The sequence below is a fragment of the Pseudophryne corroboree genome, chromosome 5, assembly GCF_028390025.1.
Source record: "Pseudophryne corroboree isolate aPseCor3 chromosome 5, aPseCor3.hap2, whole genome shotgun sequence".
NCBI lineage: Eukaryota > Metazoa > Chordata > Amphibia > Anura > Myobatrachidae > Pseudophryne > Pseudophryne corroboree.
Window position 1 is genome coordinate 156951353 of NC_086448.1, and position 26766 is coordinate 156978118.

At 45.5% G+C, this 26766-nt stretch overlaps 1 protein-coding gene across 1 annotated transcript in view; it reads left to right on the top strand.

Annotated features, from left to right (window-relative positions):
* Nucleotides 1-26766, top strand: part of LOC134927416 (sodium channel protein type 5 subunit alpha-like) — a 782837-nt gene that overhangs the window by 495841 nt on the left and 260230 nt on the right. The window contains exons 14-16 of the mRNA XM_063921835.1: nt 10321-10559; nt 15094-15276; nt 15366-15722. Of these exons, the coding sequence (XP_063777905.1) occupies nt 10321-10559; nt 15094-15276; nt 15366-15722 (779 nt within the window). The remainder of the gene's footprint in view (nt 1-10320; nt 10560-15093; nt 15277-15365; nt 15723-26766) is intronic.

Sequence of the window (26766 nt, forward strand, 5' to 3'; positions counted from 1 at the left end):
AAGTGGCAGCAAACCTAAATACTTTTAGGCCTTCAGGTCATGCTGAGATAGTAGTATTGCAACATGGAAAGATACTGTGATCACTTGTGTGTTTAACAATACACCACACCTACCAGACGGGTGGTCTTCAGTATGCCACTGGCCGGGATCCCGGCGACCAGCATACCGGCACTGGGATCCAGACCGCCGGCATACCGATACATATTCTCCCTCTTGGGGGACCCCGACTGCCCTGGAGGGAGAATAAATAGTGCGAGCACAGCGAGCCTACAAGGGGCTCATTAGCACTCGCCCAGCTGTCGGTATGCTGGTGGCCGGGATCCCGGCGCCGGTATGCTGGCCCCCGGAATACCGGCCGCTCATACTACACCCCACCAGACCATGGGTTTGGGAAAAGTCATAGAGCTTTCAGCATAGGGCTGCCTACTTCTAGGCTGGTGCTGTCCTTTTTATGCCTGATTACCTCCTTCTGCTTACTGTCAGCCTCTGTGGCTAGGGGACCCAGTGCTGAGGATTTTCCTGCTAAGCACCATCCCTGGCGGACCCAGCTTAGTCCTGGTATTAGCATTTTCAGGCAGACCCCACTACGTTTGGACCCGACCCCTCCAACTTTGCAGATACTAGCCTATGTTAGCAATACTACTAGTGTGTGTGTGTGTGTGTGTGTGTGTGTGTGTGTGTGTGTGTGTGTGTGTGTTGGGGGGGTGTCACTTTTTGTTTGCATTATGTTGCTTTATTTCTTTGCCTGTGCAAGGTTTATGCTGATGATCATCATCAATGTGGATCTTGTACCAGGTGAGGAAGGCATATATGTAGATGTTTCCACTCCTACATGATGGAAAAGTGCATTGAACGCCCTTACTTTACTTGGGCTATGCAACCCTTCCCCTTCACTTCATTTTTCCATGTAAGTGTTGAGAAGTTCAGGAGTCAGATAATATAGAGGACTTAAGTGGCCTATACATCTTGAATTAACTGGGGCAATTCTCCATTTTGATGACTATGCTGGGTCATTGGAAAAAAATCCAACTTTTTGGAAATTCTTATTTTGACAATTATGACAAAAAAGATTTGCTGATCCCCCAAGAAATTGCAGATAAGCGAAGTATGCTGATAGATGGACTGGATCAGCATCAGGGAGTCGGGCAATTGGGGTGTGGGTCACAGTGTTGACCCCCATATAGTCAACTTGCAATAGGTCGATAGGGTTCAAAGGTCGACATGTACACTAAAAAGGTTGACACTTGTTGTTTTTTGGGTGTCATTTTCTATGTTAAACCACGTGACCCCAATTGTTGTACAGCGTTTGCTCGCCACTCTTTGGTCAGGTTACTGTTCACAATCGTAGTCCACGTGGATTGTAAATTATAAAAAAAGTTTAAAAGATCAAAAAAAATTGTGTTGACCATATGTGTGTCATTGTCATGTTGACCATTTGAACCTATTGACCTTCACGTCAACATTTTGTATCTGTCGACCTATTGCATGTTGACCATTTGGAGTCAACCTATTGACCTATTGACTTATCATCCAAAATCCTGGGAATTACTGGGTAGAAGTATGGCCTACAATAGATGTGCACTCATTTACAGCACATGCACAGTACAGAAAGCACATATTGTGCTTACGACCCGGACATATGGCCAACTCTAAATCAGACAAATTTATAATTAATACAAAAAAATAATAATATGTGTGACATAGGTTAAAGCGCTGATGCTTAATTTCTGCCACTGTAGGCATTGGCATACTGTATGTAGACTTTCAACAAATCTTGACCATAGGTTCTTAAACTCGGTCCTCAGTACCCCAAACAGTTCATATTTTCCAGATCTCCTTGCAGAGTCACAGCTGAAATAATTAACTCAACTTGTGGGTCTTTTAAAATGTATCAGTGAGTAATAAATGCACCTGTGCATCTGCTGGGTGACCTGGTAAACAGGAAATGTTTGGGGTTCTGATGACAGAGTTTGAGAACCACTGATCTAGTCCAGGCACTGTGCCTTGTGGGCAGTGCCAGATTAAGGACCACATGGGCCTGGAGCTGAAATTTATGAAGGGCCTATTGTGTACCGCCGCAGGGGTTGTGACCAGCAACAGCGGGTTTGTGACTCATGCAGGGCCCGCCACACATTGGCCCTCATTCCGAGTTGTTCGCTCGCTAGCAGTTTTTAGCAGCCGTGCAAATGCTAAGCCGCCGCCCTCTGGGTGTGTATATTAGCTTAGCAGAAGTGCAAACGAAAGGATCGCAGAGCGGCAACAAAAAAAAGATTGTGCAGTTTCTGAGCAGCTCCAGACCTACTCAGCGCTTGCGATCACTTCAGACTATTTAGTTCCTGTTTTGACGTCACGAACACGCCCTGCGTATGCCCAGCCACGCCTGCGTTACTCCAGGCACGCCTACGTTTGTATCTGACACGCCTGCGTTTTTCCACACACTCCCCGAAAACAGTCAGTTACCACCCAGTTACCACCCAGAAACACCCACTTCCTGTCAATCACTCTGCGGTCAGCAGTGCGACTGAAAAGCGTCGCTAGACCTTGTGTGAAACTACATCGGCTGTTGTGAAAGTACGTCGCACATGCGCATTGCGGCACTTACACATGAGCAGTAGTGCCGCTTTTTTGACTAAACGCTGCGCTGTGACCGAAAACAGCTAGCAAACAACTCGGAATGACCACCATTGTTCTTTGCCTGAGTCAAAGCCATCCTGGGTACTAGTGGTTCATTTACTAAAGGTTCTAAAAATGAAAATTGGTGATGTTGCCCATAGTAACCATTCAAATTCTGTCTATCGTTTCTCTAATGCATCCCAGATAAATGATAGTCAGAATCTGATTGGTTGCTATGGGCAACATCACCACTTTTCATTGTTAAAACCTTTAGTAAATGCCCCTAGTGTCTGCGTGCTGTAGCAGGTAAGCAGAGGCGCGGAATCACATTTGCTGATTACAGAGTATGGCACGTTTTAATTTTAAAGGCAACATTTTGGTTGCGACGCATCACTGCAGCTGTGTTGTGTATAATGATTTGTGCACTAAAGTGTGGTATTGTATTTATGGGATGCAGTCAGCATGTCAACAATTCCAATGTCAGAAGTTATGATGTCAACATTTTTGAAATGTCAGCATGGACTATGTCAGCTTCTGCAGAATATTGACATGTTCACAATGTCGGCATCAATGTTTCAGTCCCCTTCCGGACCATTTTCAAGACTGCCGATAATTAGTGCAGCCGATCTCAAGCCGACAAGTAAATGCCGGTACTTTCTGCTTTGAGAGCAGCTTGTGTGATTGTTGTTGGTCTTGAAATTGTTCCAGAACGGCATCAAAGCATTGACACTTTAGGTGAATATATAATTCATAGCCTTCGGTATCCGGTCTGTACGTCAGCCACACTTAGGTTGACAGTAATTAGGTCGACGTGCATTCGGTCGACATGGTCACTAAGTCGACATGGATAAAGGTCGACATGAGGTTTTTTTTTATTATTTTTTAAACTTTTTCATATGTTACGATCCACGTGGACTACGACTGGGAATAGTACCCCGTGCGGTAGCGGAGCGAGGCACCTTGTCAGCCATGCAAGGGGACACGGTGCACTAACTGGGGTTCCCGGTCACTTTACGAAGAAAACGATAGCAATTTTTTAATTAAAACTCATGTTGACCTTTTTCCATGTCGACCTAATGACCGCGTCTACCTATTTCGGGTGTCGACCTAGTCGCTGTCTACTAACAGTGGTCAACCTAAGTGTGGTCGACCCTATGATCCACACCCTAGCCCATGGGTCTTCAACCTGCGGCACTCCAGCTGCTGTGGAACTATACATCCCAGCATGCCCTGCCTCAGTTTTAGCATGCCTTAATAGCAAAACTGTGGCAGGGCATGCTGGGATGTGTAATTTCACAGCACCCGGAGGGCCGCAGGTTGAAGACCCATGCCCTAGCCTTTACTACAGCATATGATGCAGGTTATACATTTTTCTGGTGGTATTACACTTCCATTCTTTCTTCTCTGGCTCTCTCTCACTCTATATCTATCTATATATACACGCTGTCAGGCCTGGTGCAAGCCGCTCAGCAGGGTCTGCAAAAGCAGGGAGGCGCCGGATGGGAGAGGCGCTCTCCTTGCTCTGTATCTGTCGGCTGCCGCTGCGCCTATCACACTATGACAAACAGCGGCGCCAGCACCTTGAAGCGTGGCATCCGACACCCGGCAAAATCAACACCCCCCCCCCCCCTCTTCGGCTGAGTGTGAGGGCAGTGACGATGAGGGGGAGTTAGAGGGAGGCTGAGGGCAGGGGCTCTGAAGGGGGACTTACAGGGAGGGTGAAGGCAGGAACGCTGAGAGAGAGTTACAAGGAGGGTGAGGGCAGGGACGCTGAGGATGAGTTGGAGGGAGGGTGAGTGCAGGGACGCTGAGGGGGAGTTGGAGGGAGGGTGAGGGCAGGGACGATGAGGGGGAGTTAGAGGGAGGCTGAGGGCAGGGGCTCTGAAGGGGGACTTACAGGGAAGGTGAGGGCAGGGACGCTGAGGGAGAGTTATAGGAAGGGTGAGGGTAGGGACGCTGAGGGGGAGTTGGAGGGAGGGTGAGGGCAGGGACGCTAAGAGGGAGGGACGCTTAGAGGGAGGGTAAATTGAAATGAAAAATTAAACAAGAACAACTATGGGTCTCACATATGCCTTGCAACAAAAGACTGTACACATTAATAACAAAACCCCATATTTGTATAAACATAGTCAACATGGCACCCCACAACTGCTTACACAGTACCTAGTAAACGGCTGAGACATACCCCCAGAAGATTTACAGGATTTTCCTCCAGTTTCCCATCCCATAGCAGGAGGTGCAGAGCCGACGGCAGGTAGTAAATGTCCATCTAACGAGAGTGATCAAACAGGGGGACGGGGCCAAATGCCAAAATCTTCCCAGTGAGGAGCCTTGGCCAATCCGCACCTAGGATGTTAACTGGTCCGTGCCTATTCTCCGTCACCTTTGCTCCAGGGCAGTGGGGATTGGGAGCCACATCCGGGAATACAGGCAGCTCCCAGGGCTGTAGTGTGCTGCTGCCGCTGTGCTGTCCGTGCGGTACGGTGCCCTGGGCCTGCTGCCCTGAGCGCCGGCACTGGATGCTCATCATTTTCCGTGGGTGCTACCGGGCCCGAGCATCCACGGAATCGGCACCTATGCCCTACACACACACACACACACACACACACACACACACACACACACACACACACACACACAGCCTGTCCCACCCCCCCCAGTCCCTACACACACACACACAGCCTGCCCCCCCAGTCCCTACACACACACAGCCTGTCGTCCCCCCCCCAGTCCCTACACACACACAGCCTGCCCCCCCCCCCCCCAGTCCCTACACACACACACACACACACACACACACACACACACACAGCCTATTCCCCCCCAGTCCCTACACACACACACACACACACACACACACACACAGCCTGCCCCCCCCAGTCCCTACACACACACATACACAGCCTGTTTCTCTGCCATCCCTACACACACACATACACAGCCTGTCGTCCCTACACACACATACACAGCCTGTTCCCCCAGTCCCTATACACACACAGTCCCCCCCAGTCCCTACACACACACATACACAGCCTGTTCCTCCCCCCCAGTCCCTACACACACACACACACACACACACACAGCCTGTTCCCCCAGTCCCTACACACACACACACACACACACACACACACACACACACACACACACACACACACACACACAGTCTGTTCCCCCCGGTCCCTACACACTCTGTTCACCCCCCCCCCAGTCCCTACACATACACAGCCTGTCCCCCTCCCCAGTCCCTACACACACACATACACAGCCTGTTCCTCCCCCCCAGTCCCTACACACACACACACACACAGCCTGTTCCCCCAGTCCCTACACACACACACACACACACACACACACACACACACACACACACACACACACACACACAGTCTGTTCCCCCCAGTCCCTACACACTCTGTTCACCCCCCCCCAGTCCCTACACATACACAGCCTGTCCCCCTCCCCAGTCCCTACACACACACATACACAGCCTGTTCCTCCCCCCCAGTCCCTACACACACACACACACAGCCTGTTCCCCCAGTCCCTACACACACACACACACACACACACACACACACACACACACACACACACACACACACAGTCTGTTCCCCCCAGTCCCTACACACTCTGTTCACCCCCCCCCCAGTCCCTACACATACACAGCCTGTCCCCCTCCCCAGTCCCTACACACACACATACACAGCCTGTCGTCCCTACACACACATACACAGCCTGTTCCCCCAGTCCCTATACACACACAGTCCCCCCCAGTCCCTACACACACACATACACAGCCTGTTCCTCCCCCCCAGTCCCTACACACACACACACACAGCCTGTTCCCCCAGTCCCTACACACACACACACACACACACACACACACACACAGTCTGTTCCCCCCAGTCCCTACACACTCTGTTCACCCCCCCCCAGTCCCTACACACACACAGCCTGTCGTCCCCCCCCCAGTCCCTACACACACACAGCCTGCCCCCCCCCCCAGTCCCTACACACACACACACACACACACAGCCTATTCCCCCCCAGTCCCTACACACACACACACACACACACACACACACACACACACACACACACAGCCTGTCCCCCCCAGTCCCTACACACACACATACACAGCCTGTTTCTCCGCCATCCCTACACACACACATACACAGCCTGTCGTCCCTACACACACATACACAGCCTGTTCCCCCAGTCCCTATACACACACAGTCCCCCCCAGTCCCTACACACACACATACACAGCCTGTTCCTCCCCCCCAGTCCCTACACACACACACACACACAGCCTGTTCCCCCAGTCCCTACACACACACACACACACACACACACACACACACACACACACACAGTCTGTTCCCCCCATTCCCTACACACTCTGTTCACCCCCCCCCAGTCCCTACACATACACAGCCTGTCCCCCTCCCCAGTCCCTACACACACACATACACAGCTTGCCCCCCCCCAGTCCCTACACACACACAGCCTGTTCCCCCCAGCACCCCCCCCCCACCCCATACACACAAAGCCAGCCTACCCCCTCCAGGCACCATACGTATGCACACACACACACACACACACTGCTCGCCCCTCACCCACCCAACCCGTTACTGAGCAAGCGGGACACAGAAGAAGAAAGCAGGGGTGCATAAAGACAGGGTTGGTTCTATATCGGAGGGGCTGAAGGGACCTTGTGACGTATTGAGGGGAGGAGCTACGTCACCAGGGGGAGGAGCTACGGGCGAACAGGGTACCCAAAAAGTACCCTCGCGGGCTCGCTTCGCTCGCCACGCTTCGGGCACGGTGGCTCGCTTCGCTCGCCACGCTTCGGGCACGGTGGCTCGCTTCGCTCACCACCTAATTACTAAAGGTAATAGTTGGTGGCGTGGATAGTAGAGGAACTATCCCGCTGGCCTAGCTCCTCCCCCTTGCGTCGTAACTCCTCCCCCTTACGGAAAAGGTCCCTTAGCCCACTTGATTCTAGCATCTACCATAAAGACAGACCAGGCACAGTCGGGGGCGTGGCCTAATCACGGGTCCGTAACCACGCCCCTTTGAGAGAAAAAATCCTAACATTCAGCAAGCAGCAGGAGCCGGTCTCGGCAGAGAAAGTCACCCGACTTCCAGGCAGGCAAGTCCGCTGCTGGCTGCCGCTGTCTTGCACGCTGGCCGGCGCTTGTGCCTTATCTCAAGGGGGCGGGACATCAGACGGCTACTGAACAGGAAAACAGGAAAACATTTTTTTCCTGTTTCCATCTGCAGGGGATCCTGTGGGCCTATTTTGAAGAGGGGGCCTGGAGCTGCAGCTCCATCCGCCCCATTGTTAATCCGGCCCTGCTTGTGGGAGTAAAAATGAAGACAGTAAATGTAATCAAATAAATATTTTTCAGTTATTCTTGGTGAGTAGGGAACACTGGGCGCCTATATTTGGAGTCCAGCAGATTGTGTTTTCATACTATAGGTTTATATCCAAATATTCCGAAATACTGAATTTTTTTAAAAGATAGTGAGATAGGGAAACCTTTGTTTTCTGATGGCTCAATGTACACAAACTTTATTTAATACACAAAGTTATTAAAAAATATTGTATTAAATGACCTTCAGGCTGTGTGTATAAGGTGTATATGAAACATAAATGAATTGTGTGAATGTACACACACTTTGTTTAATGCACAAAGTTATTTAAAATATTGGCTAAAATCATACTTGCCTACCTGACCCTCTCCATGAGGGAGAAAATGCTCTGTTCCTGGACTTTCCTGGTAATGTATGATTGCCATCACCTGTGGTGAGCTAGTTAATTGATAAGAAAGGTGTTTCACCACAGGTGATGGCAATCATACATTACCAGGAAAGTCCAGGAACAGAGCATTTTCTCCCGCATGGAGAGGGTCAGGTAGGCAAGTATGGCTAAAATGAAATTCAGGCTGTGTGTTTAAGGTGTATATGAAACATAAATGTATTCTGTGCTTAGACTTGGGTCCCATCGCCATGATATCTCATTATGGTATGCATAATACGGAAAAATCCGATATCCAAAATACTTCTGGTCCCAAGCATTTTGGATAAGGGATACTCAACCTGTATTGAACAAATAATAGTGTCTATAGGGATTGAACACAGAGCATTACATTACTTTTATGTTCTCTTCCTAAAAGGTACTATTTGTATATCTGCCAACAAATGCCATTGATTTTAGTTGCATTTAATTATTATGTAGAGGCACTGATTATTGTGTAGCGTAAACAGTCTTAAAGGTGACAAGTCTGTTACACAGTCCTGAAAACTGAATGTTTTATTAATGGTTGTCGTGACAGTAAATGGCAATACAAACACTGTGGGCTTGGTTCACATTTGCATGCAATTCAGCCTGCAGCTGGGTCTTTAAGTTTATACTTGCCTACCTGACCCTCTCCATGAGGGAGAAAATGCTCTGTTCCTGGACTTTTCTGGAAATGTATGATTGACATCACCTGTGGTGAGCTAGTTAATTGATAAGAAAGGTGTTTCACCACAGGTGATGGCAATCATACACTACCAGGAAAGTCCAGGAACAGAGCATTTTCCCCCTCATGGAGAGGGTCAGGTAGGCAAGTATGGGGCCTAATTCTGAGTTGATCGTAGCAGCAAATTTGTTAGCAGTTGGGCAAAACCATGGTGGTCATTCCGAGTTGTTCGCTCGCTAGCTGCTTTTAGCAGCATTGCACACGCTAGGCCGCCGCCCTCTGGGAGTGTATCTTAGCTTAGCAGAATAGCGAACGAAAGAATTGCTACTAAGTATTTTCTTGCAGTTTCTGAGTAGCTCCAGACCTACTCCTAGATTGCGATCAGCTCGGTCCGTTTAGTTCCTGGTTTGACGTCACAAACACGCCCTGCGTTCGGCCAGCCACTCCCCCGTTTCTCATGACACTCTCGCGTTTTTCCCTGACACGCCTGCTTTTTTTTAGCACACTCCCGGAAAATGCTCAGTTACCACCCAGAAACGCCCCTTTCCTGTCAATCACTCACCGATCAGCAGTGCGACTGAAAAGCGCCGCAGGATCCACAGCAAATCTACTAAGTTTTGTATAAAATAACTTAGCGCATGCGCGCTGCGTACCATGCGCATGCGCATTTAACAACAAATCGCAGCATAGCGAAAATCGGCAACGAGCGAACAACTCGGAATGACCACCCATGTGCACTGCAGAGGGGGCAGACGTAACATGTGCAGAGAGAGTTAGATTTGGGTGGGGTGTGTTCAAACTGAAATCTAAATTGCAGTGTAAAAATAAAGCAGCCAGTATTTACCCTGCACAGAAACTAAATAACCCACCCAAATCTAACTCTCTCTGCACATGTTATATCTGTCCCCCCTGCAGTGCACATGGTTTTGCCCAATTGCTAACAAATTTGATGATGCGATCAACTCAGAATTACCCCCATGGTCTTTAGCAATCTGGATTTTTAGCAAGCAGTGCATGCATCCGTGCCTGCAAACCCTACTTACAGCAATTACAGGAGAATCAGAGTCTCATGGATCTCAGTTGTATTGCGGCTGCCTGGCATGCAACTCTGAATCACACCCTGTATGTGCACTACTTTTGTTTCAATGGTGTTTTTGACAAGTTTATAACATTACAGTACAAACTTATTCAGATCCAAGACAAACAAAATGTATTTTATATATTTAATATGTTTTAGAACTTGAAGAATCCAGACAGAAATGTCCTTCTTGCTGGAACCATTTTGCCCAGAGGTTCCTGATCTGGGACTGTTGTACACTGTGGTTACAAATCAAGAAAGGTGTGCTATTCGTTGTCATGGATCCTTTCACGGACCTAACCATCACCATTTGTATTGTACTGAACACCCTCTTCTTGGCTTTGGAACACGACGCGATGACAGATGACTTTAAAAGAATGCTAAACACTGGCAACTACGTGAGTAGCTATGACAGTGTTACTGATGTCTTTGTAATGTGTCCACCTAAATGTAAAGTAGTTTATCCTTTCCAGTGCATGCTTACTACAATGCATTCCCCTACACTTTTTAAAAGGCAACATTTAGCTTGATTAAAAATAAAACATTATTGTTATTTACAGGTAATTTTCCCCCCTAAAATAATGTGAAAAAGGTTGTTTTCACACCCTTTTCAATTTTCTGACTGTACTAATGATCAATCCTTTAAATTCACATTTTTTTTGTACCATATCACATTTCCCATACTTGTAATGGGAAATGCAATTTTCCAGAATTTTCCAGAATTTACTAAAAATAATTTTAAAAAAAACTACCGGAGGGAGCCCTGTGATAATAACGCTACCTTCAGATAGCATTTATAAGACTTCTGTCTGGTTCCCTTACACCTGCACAGCCTTCTCTGCCTGCTAGCAGTGAATGCTGAGCTCAGAGCTGGCCACTGTGATCAGTAATGTGTATCTGATAAACCACAGGCTGATCACTGTGTAAATAAAAAAAAGTAAAAAAGCAAAAATACTTACCTGCACCCAGGGACCAGTGATCTGGGGGCAGCCAATTATTCAATTGCTGTGCTCCTGCTGCGACCCCTGGTGCAGTAAAGTGATGCCTTGAACAGCACCTGGAGCACCACTTTACAGCACCTGGAGTCACAGTGGAGCAAAGGATCAGATGACCGGCTGGCCTCCCAGATCAACGATCACCGGTCCTGGCTGCAGGTAAATGTAAGTGGAGTTAGCATAAGCAGCAGCACATGCTCAATGTATTTTTCAAGAAAAATACGCTGAGAATTGCTGTGAGAGGATTTGCAGGGACAGAGCTTTCTCTCAAGCTCTGTCCCTGCATGCGATAACTTGATTCATCCTTATTATGTACTCAAATATCGCATTTCGGATTTGGGCACATTTATCACATCCCATCCTCATCCGAGATGCTGATTGTGATAAATATGCCCATTAGAAAGCTCATCACTGTCAATAAAAAAAGCAAAGCTTTACAATTACCTGAAAGCATTTAAAGAGAAGCTGTCACAGAGGTGATACACACAAACAATTAAAGCATGAAAAAAAGCTGTTCCCTTCCCTTGGATTGCTAGGTAGAGGAACAGAGATCACTGTTAATTCCATACCAAATATTCACTCTGTTCTTCCTCTGCTGGTTACTTGCTTTACGCGATATCGCCCCCTTTTTTCCAGAGTGGCGAGGCAAAGGACTGCGTTGTTGTGAGACGCAGTTTCCTTTGCCTCGCAAGCCGCCCAGCAATGGCAAGGCTGCCATCACAGATGAATATCGCGACCAACTGTCGCGATGTTCGCCCCGGACCGTGATTGCATCAATCGCAGTATTGCCATTGCAAATGCATTTGAATTGCTAAGGTGCAATCCTTACTGAATTAGGCCCTAAGTTCCATGATGTAGCGGCCGTGGTTTTTTTCCATGCCAGGATCCACACACAGATACAAGTGTCACTTATCAAATTAACCAGTATAGTTCCTGTGTGTCCTAGTCACATTGCATTGCGACTAAGATGCATTTTCAGCAAGAAATGACGCCCAACGTAATTAGATTTGCACGAATCCTGGTGGCTCACTAACGCCAGACATCACGCAGTGTGTGGCATATTGAGGCTAGATGTATGAGGACACATCTGTATCAAATATACCATGACAATATTTGATTGTAGCAATAAAGTCTACATTTATTATTACTATTACTTATTTACTGTACAGTTTTCCCAAAGATGATCTAATGGACTTACTGTAGTGTTTTCTAAAATAGTTAAAGACTTCCTGTCTGAGAAGAGAAGACGACTGATATAAATGGTGAAACAAATGCACCAGATCAGTGTTTATCTCCAAAATGTCCTATCTTATCAATGTTTTTTTTGTTTTTAACCTGCATGGGTTATGTGATGGCAGTCCAGCATTAGAAGACGATTTGACGTGTGCTGCATCTATAATGAAATATAAATGCAACTAATCAGGCTATTGCCAGAATCAGAAATATGTCTGAGTTAAATGATTTTCATTTATTTGTAAGTCTGTACGATAAACCTAAGGCAACTGCGTACGGATGCCTTGTTCTACACTAAGCCAGTGCAGTGCCAAGAAAGTTAGGATACGTGTTCCCCCGGGGGCATCATGTTCCCAGAGGCATATGCTTGTTTACAGTAAATGTAAACTGCATTTAAAACATGAACGATCGAAGAGCAGACTTGTTATCGACAATGCATTAACTAGATGATGAAGAATAAAAAGCTTAAAAAAAAAGAAAAAGAAAACACACCACTTAACTTGTTCCAGGCAGCATTTCAGAAGTTCACATAGCAAGTACCAGCTCGGGCAACAGAACGGCGTCTGCAACTATATTTAGATGTTGGAAGCATCGCTGCTCCTTCGGGAGCTGCCATATCTGTGATGTTGCCTGGAATTACATCATATCCTGGCATATGGACAGTCAGGCAAATACATAGGAAAGAAGCAATATAATATTTGAACCCATTTGTGCACCTATTTTAATAAATCAATACTGTATTATCTATGCTTTTGTTCAGTTGCTTCTGGGGTCATCTTATAGGTTAAGCATGCAAAGCTTTCTGAGATTGACGAGGAGGCTTCCGTTCTCTATACCACTGTAGACAGTATATTGTATATTGTAAAGTAATAATGCACACCTTACTGAACCTTTTCTAAATTGTTCTATTGCATATTTATTTGGATACATATAAGCAATAAATTATTGTCTTTAAAGGTAGAAAAACAGTTTAATTAGGTTGCATTATGGGGTGGTTGATACATTACCAGAAGTACTCCCTCTGCTGGGATTGGCTTGGCTGTAGATCAGCCTTCTTGATTGCTTGCAGTAAATGACACTACTGTTTATTTTCCCTTGATGGCTGCACACAATCAATAGGAAGGTTGACTGGGGATAATTCAGATGTGCATACGTCCCAACTGTCCCGATTTTTGCGGGACAGTCCCTTTTTTTGGGACTGTCCCGCTGTCCCACCCGCGATGGGGGGGAAGTTGAGAGGCACCTGTCAATCACTGCTCTACCTAGCAGAGCAGCGTTGAATAGACGCTGTGCGCATGCGCACAGCGTCTATTCAATGGAGACAGAAGGAGAAGGGTCATGCCAGCAGCTCACAGAGCACTGGACATGCCCACTTAGTGACGAAAAACGGGGGACATGACCAGTGATAGCGGCTACGCATGGACTAAAGTATCCCACTTTCATTGAATGAAATGTTGGAAGGTATGGATGTGGTTGGAGTGGCTATCGTGGCTACTTCCTTGGAAGCATCAGTGATAGCTCTGTATTGTAATGCAGCAGGAGCCATCTATTACATGCACACACCTCCTGCTGCAATCGTGATCTGTCCTGCATCCTAGGATGCAGGCATCAGATCACTCACACACCATCGGATGGCTTACGGCTCCCATGGGCATGTGCAAGCTGCCCGTTCAGCGACGGAGAACCCTGGCCTCTTCCCTCCCCCTAAACGGCTGCAATGTGGCTCCATTTTGGGAAACAGAGTCTGTCGCCGCCCCCAAATAGCCACAGACTGTCAATGAGCCGTCCTGCTTCCTACATCGTGAGTGCGAATGGGTCCTGCGTATGTGCAAAGTACCGAACATCATTACTTTGCGCATGAAGAAGCAGATCCAACAAGACCTGAATGACCCTCACTGTGAAGTTAACATTTTTGTGGAAGTACATTCCACAGTGTGCCCCATGATGTGCTAGGCTGCTCAAGATAATAGTAATGGAAATGTATGCAATTTTCTAAAAAGTATAGGTGGAGTATCTGCCCACATCAACCAATCAGCTTCTAGCAACCATTTAATAGAATATACTTGATAAATGATACCTAAGCTAGAAGGTGATTGATTGCTATGGTAGGCAACTTTTCCACTTGTCCAATTTAGAAGGTTTGTCAGTGACCAATAAGCAGCTATAAGAATTACAGTATGAGTGATTATCATAATGAAAATGTACATATCATACTGAAAGAAATAGCTATTATATTCCCACCTTAATATTGGACTTCAGATCAAGACAGTTATACTAGTTTGTTTGTACACGCCCCTACCCTAACTCTTATTAAATACACTGCTTCATACAGTACATTATTTTGCTTTTGTGGTTTTCATCAACCGCTTTGTCAACTAGGTATATCTGTTTTTTTTTTTCACCTATCCCTTGGATAACACACAAAACTGCTTTATGAATGTATTATATAATATTCATTGCGTAGAAATGATCTGTATCATACCCATGGTAAACAAAAAAAGAAGCTCTAAAAAGGACATACTGTACAGTATTTGTGATAAACACAGAAAAAAAATGCTAAAAAAAAGTACAATTTGCAGGAGGGCATAAGTAACCAATGCTTTAAAATTTAATTTATTTGTCAGAATGCCAAATTTAGAATTTGTAGCATTTATAGTTTTTTTTTCTAAATCCCTACTATGTTGTCTTCATTATATTTCTACAGGTTTTCACTGGTATTTTTACTGCTGAAATGGTGTTCAAAATTATTGCCTTAGATCCCTACTACTATTTCCAGCAGGGATGGAATATTTTCGATAGCATCATAGTGACTCTGAGTTTAACGGAATCCTATCTGAATAATCTTTCCAGTATGGGAAATCTGTCTGTCTTGCGCTCTTTCCGACTGGTAAGCTGTGAATTGTTTTCTGTAGCATGTGTGATATTGTTCCATATCATACATTAAGATGTACCTACTAATTTTTGTTTTTGTTACAGCTTCGGGTTTTCAAATTGGCAAAGTCTTGGCCAACATTAAACACTCTCATCAAAATCATCGGCAATTCTGTTGGAGCACTAGGGAACCTCACCCTTGTTTTGGCAATCATTGTCTTTATTTTTGCTGTGGTGGGAGTGCAGCTTTTTGGTCGGAACTACCTGGACTGTGTCTGCAAAATTAATGAGGATTGCAAATTACCACGATGGCATATGAATGACTTCTTTCATTCATTCCTCATTGTGTTCCGAATTTTGTGTGGAGAATGGATTGAGACCATGTGGGATTGTATGGAAGTTAGCGGTAAACCACTGTGCCTCCTTGTCTTCCTGCTGGTCATGGTTATAGGAAACCTGGTGGTAAGTTATAATATTATCATTTAAGTCCAGTTTACTTGTGAACAGACAGATTCCATCTACAAAAAGGTGAAATCCTTGTTTACACTTAACAGACACATACAGTATATGCCAGGCCTGGCCAACCTGTGGCTCTCCAGTTGTTGTGAAACTACAAGTCCCAGCATGCCCTGCCACAGTTTTGCCATTAAGGAATGCAAAAATTGTGGCAGGGCATGCTGGGATGTGTAGTTTTTACAACAGCTGAAGAGCCACAGGTTGGCCAGGCCTGGTATATGCCAACACACACGCAAGCATGCACGGCGCACGCGCATAATATATATCTTACAATTCCTTCATCAATTTAAAGCAGTGGTTCCCAAACTTTTTTAAATCACGGCTCCCTAGAGCATCAAGGTTTTTTTTTTTACGGCACCCCTCGACCAAAATTTTCTTATTGAGAAATTTGGAAAGAAATAGTAAATTAAGTAAATTGTGTTTATATGTCATCTTATGATTGCCAGCCACAAGCACTGGTTTTGCCTATTACATTGACCATAAATAATTTGAATTGGTTCTTGACCACCAACCCAGGGCAACCCCTGCAAGTGACTTGAGGCACCCAGGGTGCCATGGTACACAGTTTGAGAACCACTGATTTAAAGTGTTGTATATGTGTGACTTTTTATTTTTTTAGTTATTGGGCTATTATCCATGGGTTGAGAATAAGTTTAACATTTTCTATATTCCTACATTGATTTTTCCTAAGTGTGACTGTTGCCTTCAGCTATTTTGACATGTAAACAAAGGCTCTGATTTATACAAATAAAGTACAAAATAAAATAACATATATCTATTTTGTGAGCAATACATCTATGGCCCATTGCCCCTTTCTAGCGACCCAACGACGGGTGAACATCAGTGATCGGCTATCCATCTGGGAATCTGCAAAAATACTGCATGTAAAAAATCCCTGACTCCGCAATCCCAATCCTGATTTCCAATGTGCTGGATTTCTCTGTCCTCCCCCCCCCCCCAACCCCCCGCCCAGACATTGGCAGAATGCAGAAATGCCCCTAAATCTGTCTGATGCATGGGACCCATTACAGACAGTCTTTGTTGGAAACTTTTATTTCTGCTTTGTAACTGTTAGCATTTAATTTGGCAGCAATGATTATCTACTTTAAACCTGTTGATACGTAAATTCTATATACTGTATTGCTTTGGAACCATTTTATTTTACTGTTCACAGAACTAATTCAACTGTGTCACATTGTTGGCCTATTTCCCACTTGAGTAAATTCGGTCATTCAAGAATTTGATATTTATTGGCATTAGCCTTTTTGCTGTGAATTAAAGACAGGAGGCAGTTACGTGACCGACTGTCAGGAGACCGCCGGTCACAATGCCGACGCCGGAATCCCGCCCCCTTACAGTCTCGATAGTCGGCATGCCAAATAAAAGGGACTATTCCCACTCGTGGGTTTCCACGACACCCATACACCCATAGAGTGGGAATAGAACCTATGGCGAGTGCAGATCACCAACGACCCCGCGGTGTAGTGAGCGCATCAAGCCCACACGGGGCTTCACTCCGCTTGCCCCCCCCTCCCTGCAATCTGCAAGTTGGGATTCCTGCATCGGTATGGTGACCCGTAGTCTCCTGACCTCCAGTCACGCATACCGAACCCGTAAAGACACTATTATGCTGCATGACCCACATTAATTTACTGTATGTAACAGTTGGTGAACAAATACCTGTTATGCACACCAGTGCCTGCAGGAATGTACTGGTGTCAGAACTGTTATGCACTCCAGTGCCTGCAGGAATGTACTGGTGTTTGAACTGTTATGCACACCAGTGCCTGCAGGAATGTACTGGTGTCTGAACGGATAGGTATGCAAAACAAATGAACTCACAGACAGACTGGGGAATATGACATTACGTACACAGAAGGTGATAGGGTAACAAAATACACACAAAGTGAACAGAGAAGCCTAGAGGCTAAGGAACTGGGTGTCTCCCTAGTATTAGTAATGCTCAGATGGGAAAAGCAAGATGTTGTGTTTTAATACGTAGAGAACCCGAAATGCTGTTGCTAAGGGCAACAGCAAAACCCTAAAGGGTTACCAACGGGTGTGGCAGTAAACTCCTTGGTCAGAGATGGAATGATAGACACAAGGAGAGTCTCCACAATCCTAATTCTCACTTGCAGTGCACAGGTTCAGCTTACTGCCACTAAACTGACACCTGAGACCTTGCACAGTGAGACAGGATTTAGGCAGGCAAGTCTTAGAATACAGCCGCAAACTTGCTAAGTTCACAGAGTAGTAAAAGAACCCCAGCAGGTTAAACGACTGACTCCAGTCTTACTGCTAGGTCTGGATTGGCAGAGTGTAGTACCAAATCCCCAGGCCTATTTGCAGTAAGCAACAACAAATACAAAGCTACACAGTACTGGCTAACTTTCAGGAACTGACTAACCAACAAAGATTCAGCAGCATCTGCTTAACCTGAGAAGAGGCCTTATAAAGCAGGTGCTGTCCACGCCCCACTCAGACCTCACAGACTGTTAGCACAAAAACCAGCACCGGATCCCCTGCCGTGCACAGAGCCTGTAACCACTGCACAGCAAAAGACCCGAACCGGAGTATCAGCTGCGCTCAGGTTACTCCGCTAGCACTTGTCTCCCGGTTGCCATGACGACGTGGCAGCACAGGGCAGGAGACCCTAACAATACCCTGATATTCACCGTACAGACCTGTGGGTGGAATTCAGACTTCAGTCATACAACCTAGACTTCAGACAAGGGGTCTTTCACTATCATACTTCACTGCAATGTTCTGTCGATGAAATGCAGGTTGTCAGGTACCCCATACCTAATAATTCTCGTATATGTAAAAAAAAAGTCCCATTTTCACCTCTGCTCATTTGTCAATGGAGCCCTGCATTTCATTACAGAACATTACAATGAAGCATGACTATTTTATGTGCTGCTTGTTGAGTGATTTTTGTTGGATGGCCATTCCATGAAAGAGTTTCAACTGTGCTAAATTCATTTGTACATTATCTGCCATGGAATATTAACAGGTATATATCAAAGCTTGGAGAGAGATAAAGTACCAGCCAATCAGTTTGCAGGCTGTGGAGTCTATTTACTAAGCCTTGGATGGAGATAAAGTACCAGCCAATTGGCTTCTAACTGTCATTTTTCAAACCCACCCTGTGACATGGCAGCTAGGAGCTGATTGGCTGGTCACTTATCTCCGTCCACTTTATCTCTCTCCAAGGCTTAGTAAATAGACCCCTGTGTATGAAAAATGTCAGTTACAGTAGGAGCTGATTGGTTGGTACTTTATCTCTCTCCAAGCTCTGATACATATGCTCCAAAGTCTTTAATGAGTTGTGAGTTATGAGGTCCTCAGTAATCTACCACACCATGGTCTCTGTCTCTCCACAATCCTGTGTCTAGAAAGTAAGGGCCTGTCAGATTTAAAGCTGGTTGTTCATTTATTGATACATCTGACTCTGAATATAGCTGATAGTTCTAGAGGAATTCATACATTCTCCAAGAAGACAAATCAGATTACAGTAGATTAAGGTGTAAATAAATATACTTTGTGATAACTGTTCAATGAGGTTCATTTTATAAATATAATGTAGTGCAGGGCATACACGGGCAGAAAAATGCCTGTCAGACCATGCAGATATCCGGGACATACACTGTGAGATCTCTCACAGTGTATGTCACAAGATATCTGTGCTCCGGTGTGAATGAACAGGGAAATGTCTGTCAGTCAGCCGCAGCAAGGCATACGCTGCCCAATGCGGTCAGCCGGACACTGCATTGGAGGAACATGCAGGACAATCCGGCATGACCAACCGATCAATATTTTCAGATTGGTCGGCCACATACAAGCTGCAGTTGTCTTGCCATTCGGCTGATATCGGGCGGAAGATCAGTCAGATAATTGTAGTGTGTATGTCCAGCATCAGCGAGAGACGTATCAAACTTTTTAAAGAGGACAAGTAGAGACGTTTCCCATGGCTGCCAATCAGCTTTTAACTATCATTTATCTAGTATAGTTTAGAAAATAATAGGTGAATCTAATTGGTTGCTATGGAAAACTTCTACAGTTGTCCTCTTTAGAAGGTCTAACATCTTCCCATAGGGGACGACCGGCAATCGGGCCCATTCCCTCCACACCACACCATGCCAGATTGCCGGTACACACTAGCCCAATATTATGAATGATATAACAGTGCACTGGGTCGCATGTCATATCTTCCAGTTGGCTGTGCAGTTGGAGTGGCGGCAATGCAGGCGCATTTTGGTAGCAAGTTTGAAGCTGCAACTATGATCCTATATGCAGCTGCAATCCCGATTTCGCACAGCAGACGATCAAACACAAACTGCGCATGCGTATGCACCCCAATGCGCAGGTGCGTCACACGGCTACAAAGCGGATCGCCGCTCAGCGAAGACTTTGTGCGAAGGATCCATTTGCACGGGCTATCGCAAGGAGATTGACAGGAAGAGGACGTTTGCGGGTATCAACTGGCCGTTTTCAGGGAGTGTTTGGAAAAACGCAGGCGTGTCCATGTGTTTGCAAGGAGGGTTCCTGACGTCAATTCCGGTCCCGGACAGGCTGATGTGATCGCAGCGGCTGAGTAAGTCCCTGGCTGCACAGACACTGCACAAAATCAGTTTGTGCAGCTCTGCTACACATGCGATCGCACACTTGCACAGCTAAAATACACTCCCCCCGTAGGCGTCAACTATCCGATCGCAGGGCTGCAAAAATCGCTGCCCAGTGACCAGGTCTGAATTACCCCCTAAGAGCATGATAATTATGGCTCACGCTACTATTTTTAAGTTATGTATGTTGAGTTCAATAAGTTATATTTACAGTATGTCTTGCAGAACATTTCACAGAACCATTAAAAAACAATGAAATCCTATAAAATTAGTATAAACATGGATATTTCTTGCTTGCTATAAGTCAACATAGCAAACTAAGACTAGGGAGGATATATAGGTTCAAAAGGGGGACAGTTAACGTACATGCAAGGGGCTTCCCATCCAGAAAATTATTATCATAATTGTCGTATTATCAAATGTTATTAAAACTAGAATATAAATTATTATAGCGACTGTACTGTGACTTAGTGGGACTCAGAGACATGGTAACAAAGTATTAATTTCTGCACACTGATGATTCTACAAAGTGTGAATTCCTGCACACTGGCCTGGTTCTGAGTCAGACACAAGTCCAATATACACTTCTTGTGATTATCAGCAGACCGCACATGCGCCACAAGAAGGAATCCCAGACTGTGCATGTGCTACACCATGCGTATTTATTTATTATTTATTTATTACCAGATATTTATATAGCGCACACATATTCCGAAGCGCTTTGCAGAGAATATTTGCTCATTCACATCAGTCCCTGCCCCAGTGGAGCTTACAAGCTATATTTCCTATCACATGTACACACACACATTCACGCTAGGGTTAATTTTGTTGGGAGCCAATTAACCTACCAGTATATTTTTGGATTGTGGGAGGAAACCGGAGTACCCGGAGGAAACCCACGCAAGTACGGGGAGAATATGCAAACTCCACACAGTTAGGGCCATGGTGGAAATCGAACCCATGACCTCAGTGCTGTGAGGCAGTAATACTAACCAATACACCATCCATGCATATGCATCTTCACACGGAGGATGTTAGCACACAGTGGTGCATGCAGGGGGGTTCTGTGTGCTTAGAAACATATCCCTCTCCGACTGACCACGATCGGAGCCCTCCCCTTGTGGCATAATACCATGACTCGTGGGTGCTATTTTGGTTCCGCCTCTCCGTGCACATTATGCTGAATGACACAATCTACTTTGCTCCGCCACAAGCAAGAGCAGCTGCCTCTGAAGGTACAGTAAGTATGTGAGATATAGATAGATAGATAGATAGATAGATAGATAGATAGATAGATAGATAGATAGCATACCTCCCAACTGTCCCAATTTCAGCGGGACAGTCCCGCTAATTGGACACTGTCCCGCTGTCCCTCCCGCGGGTCGCAGTGTCCCGCGGGTGGGGGGGCTGTTGGGAGAGGTAGTGATCACAGCTGCTCTGCTTTGCAAAGCAGCCGGTGATCACACTGAACAGATGCCGTGCGCATGCGCACGGCATCTATCAGCACAAGGAGGAGAGCCGGGGGCTGTCCAGCAGCTCATGGAGCGCTGGACACGCCCCCAAAATGGCAAAAACGGGGGTCGCGACAATAAGCCACACCCCCTTACCGAGAGGCCCCACCCCTCTACTCAAAGCTCTGCCCCCTTTACAGATGCGGGCGCGCCTCCGGCGTGGCGTGTCCCTCTTCCAAAGGGACAAAAGTTGGGAGGTATGATAGATAGATAGATAGATAGATAGATAGATAGATAGATAGATAGATAGATAGATAGATAGATACTTTGCCTTTAGTTGCTATATTTTATTTCAGATTCTTTTGATTGGCTGCTAACACTGCATGCATAGTTCTCTGGATAGAAGACAAAATGAAGCATTACTCTGCAATCAACAAGTTAGAGTTATGCCAGGTCAGTGCTGAAGTAATAATTAAGTAAATTATCTTTTTCCAATGTAATGCCTGTCAGAAGCACATTTATGTGAAATAATTAATGGAAGATAAAATGCAGTGAGCTGTAGAAAAGGTCAGAAACTTAAAAAAAAAAAAAGTATTTCAAGTTATGTATGTAATTACTTGCACAAATGTATGCCGTAATTCTCAACAGGTTTTGTAATTGAATGTTTTTCTATTGGTGGCATGCAGTGGTGGCACATAGATCATACTACAGTGAGTGGTGGAATTGTATATATACAGTGCATCTGGAAAGTATTCACAGCGCTTCACTTTTTCCACATGTTGTTATATTACAGCCTTATTCCAAAGTGGAATAAATAAAATTTTCCCCTCAAAATTCTAAACACAATACTCCATAATGACAACATGAAAAAGTTTTTTGAGATTTTTGCAAATTTATTAAAAATAAAAAGCTAAGAATTCACATGTACATAAGTATTTACAACGTTTGCTCAATACTTTGTTGATGCACCTTTGGCAGCAATTACAGCCTCAAGTATTTTTGAATATGATGCCACAAGCTTGGCACACCTATCTTTGGGCAGTTTCACCCATTCCTCTTTGCAGTACCTCTCAAGCTCTATCAGGTTGGATGGGAAGCTTCAGTGCACATCCAGTTTCAGATCTCTCCAGAGATGTTCAATCGGATTCAAATCTGGGCTCTGGCTGGACCACTCAAGGACATTAACAGAGTCCTGAACCCACACCTTTTATATCTTGGCTGTGTGCCTAGGGTCGTTGTCCTGCTGAAAGATGAACCGTCGCCCAAGTCTAAGATCAAAAGCACCCTGGAGCAAGTTTTCATCCAGGATGTCTCTGTACATTACTGCATTCATCTTTCCCTCTATCCTGACTAGTCTCCCAGATCCTGCCACTGAAAAACATCCCCACAGCATGATGCTGCCACCACCATGCTTCACTGTAGGGATGGTATTGGCCTGGTGATGAGCGGTGCCTGGTTTCCTCCAAATATGATGCCTGGCATTTACGCGGGGGTGGCTTCCGTCTGGCCACTCTACCATACAAGCCTGATTGGTGGATTGTTGCAGAGATGGTTGTCCATCTGGAAGGTTCTCCTCTCTCCACAGAGGAATGCTGTAGCTCTGACAGAGAGACCATCAGGTCCTTGTTGACCTCCCTGACTAGTGCCCTTCTCCCCCAATTGCTCAGTTTAGATGGCCGGCCATCTCTAGGAAGAGTCCTGGTGGTTCCAAACTATTTCCATTTACGGATAATGGAGGCCACTGCGCTCATTGGGAGCTTCAAAGCAGCAGATATTTTTCTGCACCATTCCCCAGATTTGTACCTCGAGACAATCCTGTCTCGGAGGTCTACAGACAATTCCTTTGACTTCATGCTTGGTTTGTGCTCAGACATGCACTGTCAAGTATGGGACCTTATATAGACAGGTGTGTGCCTTTCCAAATCATATCCAGTCAACTGAATTACCACAGGTGGACTTCAATTAAGCTGTAGGAACATCTCAAGGATGATCAGTGGAAACAGGATGCACCGGAGCTTAATTTTGAGCTACATGGCAAAGACTGTGAATACTTATTTACATGTGATTTCTTAGTTTATTTTTAATAAATATTGTGTGTAGAATTTTGAGAATAAAAATGAATTTATTCCATTTTGGAATAAGGCTGTAACATAACAAAATGTGGAAAAAGTAAGCAATGTTAATACTTTCAGGATGCACAGGAAAGGACCTATTTATCAAACTATAAAGCGTGTGAAAATGACAGTTTTCGAGGCAAAAGGATCATATTAAGTTAGTCACTATTAGGGCCCTCATATACTATAGTTACTGGAGGATTCCACCATTCCCATAAATCTTTATCGACATGTCGATATTACCCAAATGATCAAATTCCGAAAAGCTTAGCATACCAGTGCAGTAAATAACGCCATCTTCAGACGTCATTAGCTACCATTTTCCATAAGTAAAGCTCCGGCCAAATTGTGGTTTACCATCAATGGTTTCCGCTGGGAATTTAAGTCCGCCACAGCTATAAATTATCGGCAAAATACTTTACTCTTGGTAAAGTGCTTCTCCTCGAACCACCTGTTTTGGGAAGCACTGTTCTGGACAGCAATTTTATTAAGTTATTACAAATAATTCTGAATTATAAAATGCAGTATTATAAGTTATTTACTGGGGGAAACTTCAGATACTGTCCATAATAAATAGGCAACTTAATGAGGAGAAAGGGTGGCACTTGTACGCATATCATAAATTTGTTTTTTGAAAAAGCTTATATTAGCAAATTGTTCTATAGTATGAATGATACAGCAATGTAATCAGAAACAGAAACAAGGCTGATACAGATGTGGCCATGCTCATCAAGGCTACATCTGCGGTAAACGTGCACTCTCCGGCGGCTAGGCACGCCCGCGACTGGCAGTGCTGAGCTGTTGTATTTGACACTCGAATCCATGCGAATGGGGCGCGTGCTCATCTAAAAAATGTGCACCCCGGACGTACATGCGGCATGATCACGGTAAGATGTAGCCATGATGAGCGTGGCTACATCCGTATGTGGACTTTTGTGTTTGGTAGTGGGGCTAATGTCCAGGACATTATTGGGGCTGGTTTGAGAGGCCTAGACTGTACAATATGAGTTTTTTTTTTTTAAATTCAATACTTTTTTATTTGAATATTCAGGTTTTCATGAACATTTCACACAAAAACAAACAAACATAACATTACATATACATCCAATATGCACAAATCAACCGCACAGGCATAGGGCGCATGGTACATCATTTGTATATAGTAACTCCTATAACACATATTCTCAGATGGATTATTTGTGAGAGTGTCACATCCCAAACATAACATTTCCAAAACAGACACTAGCATATTAGAACAAGCACAGTAGAGCTCAGTATACCTCAGCAAGGCCGGCCGCGGGGCAACTACCCCTAAAGTATACCAGGACAAAGTAAGGAGAAAGACACAAGGCTGGATTTTATGTATCCTTGGAATATTTAGACTTTATCCACCTGCCCCATATTGTACACCATTTCCTCTCCACCTTCCTTGCCAGGAACACAAATTTTTCGTGTGCGACAGTTTCGTTGACCAAGGCTATCCAGGCCTTAACTGTCGTGGCCTCACCCGCCAGCCACAGCCGGGCTATACAAACTCTGGCTAAAGCGCATAGGTTGATAGCGTATCGTCTGATAGGTGGGTCTAAAGCTTCCTCGTCCACTATCAACAGGGTACAAAGAGCAGGTGTGCATATGGAGGAGGGGACCCCCGTATCACATATAGTACGTATGACAGCCATCCAGAATCGAGACACGACTGGGCACACCCAGAGTAGATGCCAGAAATCAGCAACCGTGATTCCACACTTAGGGCACTGGGAGCTGTGAGACCCTCCAATATGTGCTAACCTCACCGGGGTCATATATATTCTATGCAAGATATATAGCTGTATTTGCTGGTACCTGACAGAGGAAGTGGAGATCCGATGGGCTCCCATAGCGGTACTCCATGCATCATCCGACAACATACCCACATCCGATTCCCACTTTCCCCGGAGAGCAGTCAGAGGATCCGCATGATGTAGCTGCAGAACACGACCGTATATCTTAGAGACCAAGTGACCTGAGTCTAGCGTTTGCAACATTAATTTGACAGGGGAGTCAACGAGGATCGGAGGGCCACCTGGGAATTGGGTAGCCAAAGCGTGTCAGCTGAAGGAATCGATAAAAGAACCCCGAGGGGATATTATGTGCCTGTTGAAGTTGTTGAAATGAGGTAAGGGTCCCGTCACTATATATCTGTCTTAAGGAGTGTACTACCCAACTACCCCACACTTCCCTGACCTGAAGTTGATTTAGTTCCGGTAACCCGTACGCATTATCCAGTGGGGTATCAGGATCAATACCATGGCCTCGCATCACAGAGTGCACCAATTTCCATATCAGGACGGATTGTTTAATCAGTGGCAATGTGGACATCTTGACGCTACCACACAAGTGCAGCTGCAATGGGGAGCCCCCAGGGTAGTCATGGTGCAACATCAGCGAGTGCAAAGCCAGGGCATCGAGGTCGGTAACCCACTCCCAGACATGCGCCAGCTGCGCCGCATAATAATAAAAGCGGAAGTTGGGGAGAGCCAAACCCCCCATGTCCCGTGACCTGGTCAAAGCATCCAGTCGCAAACGTGCCCGCTTGCTAGCCCACACCAGGGAGGAAAGCAACCCATTTATTTGTTTAAAAATCTTCAGCGGGATATAAACGGGAGATTGTTGGAGAACATACAGAAGTTTGGGCTGGAAGACCATTTTTACCATGTTTACCCTCCCTGTGACTGTTAAGGGTAATTTCCCCCCATACCCTCACCCGACTACGGAGATACGTTATTTGTGGAGTGATATTTAGGGAGGAGAACTTTTGAGGATC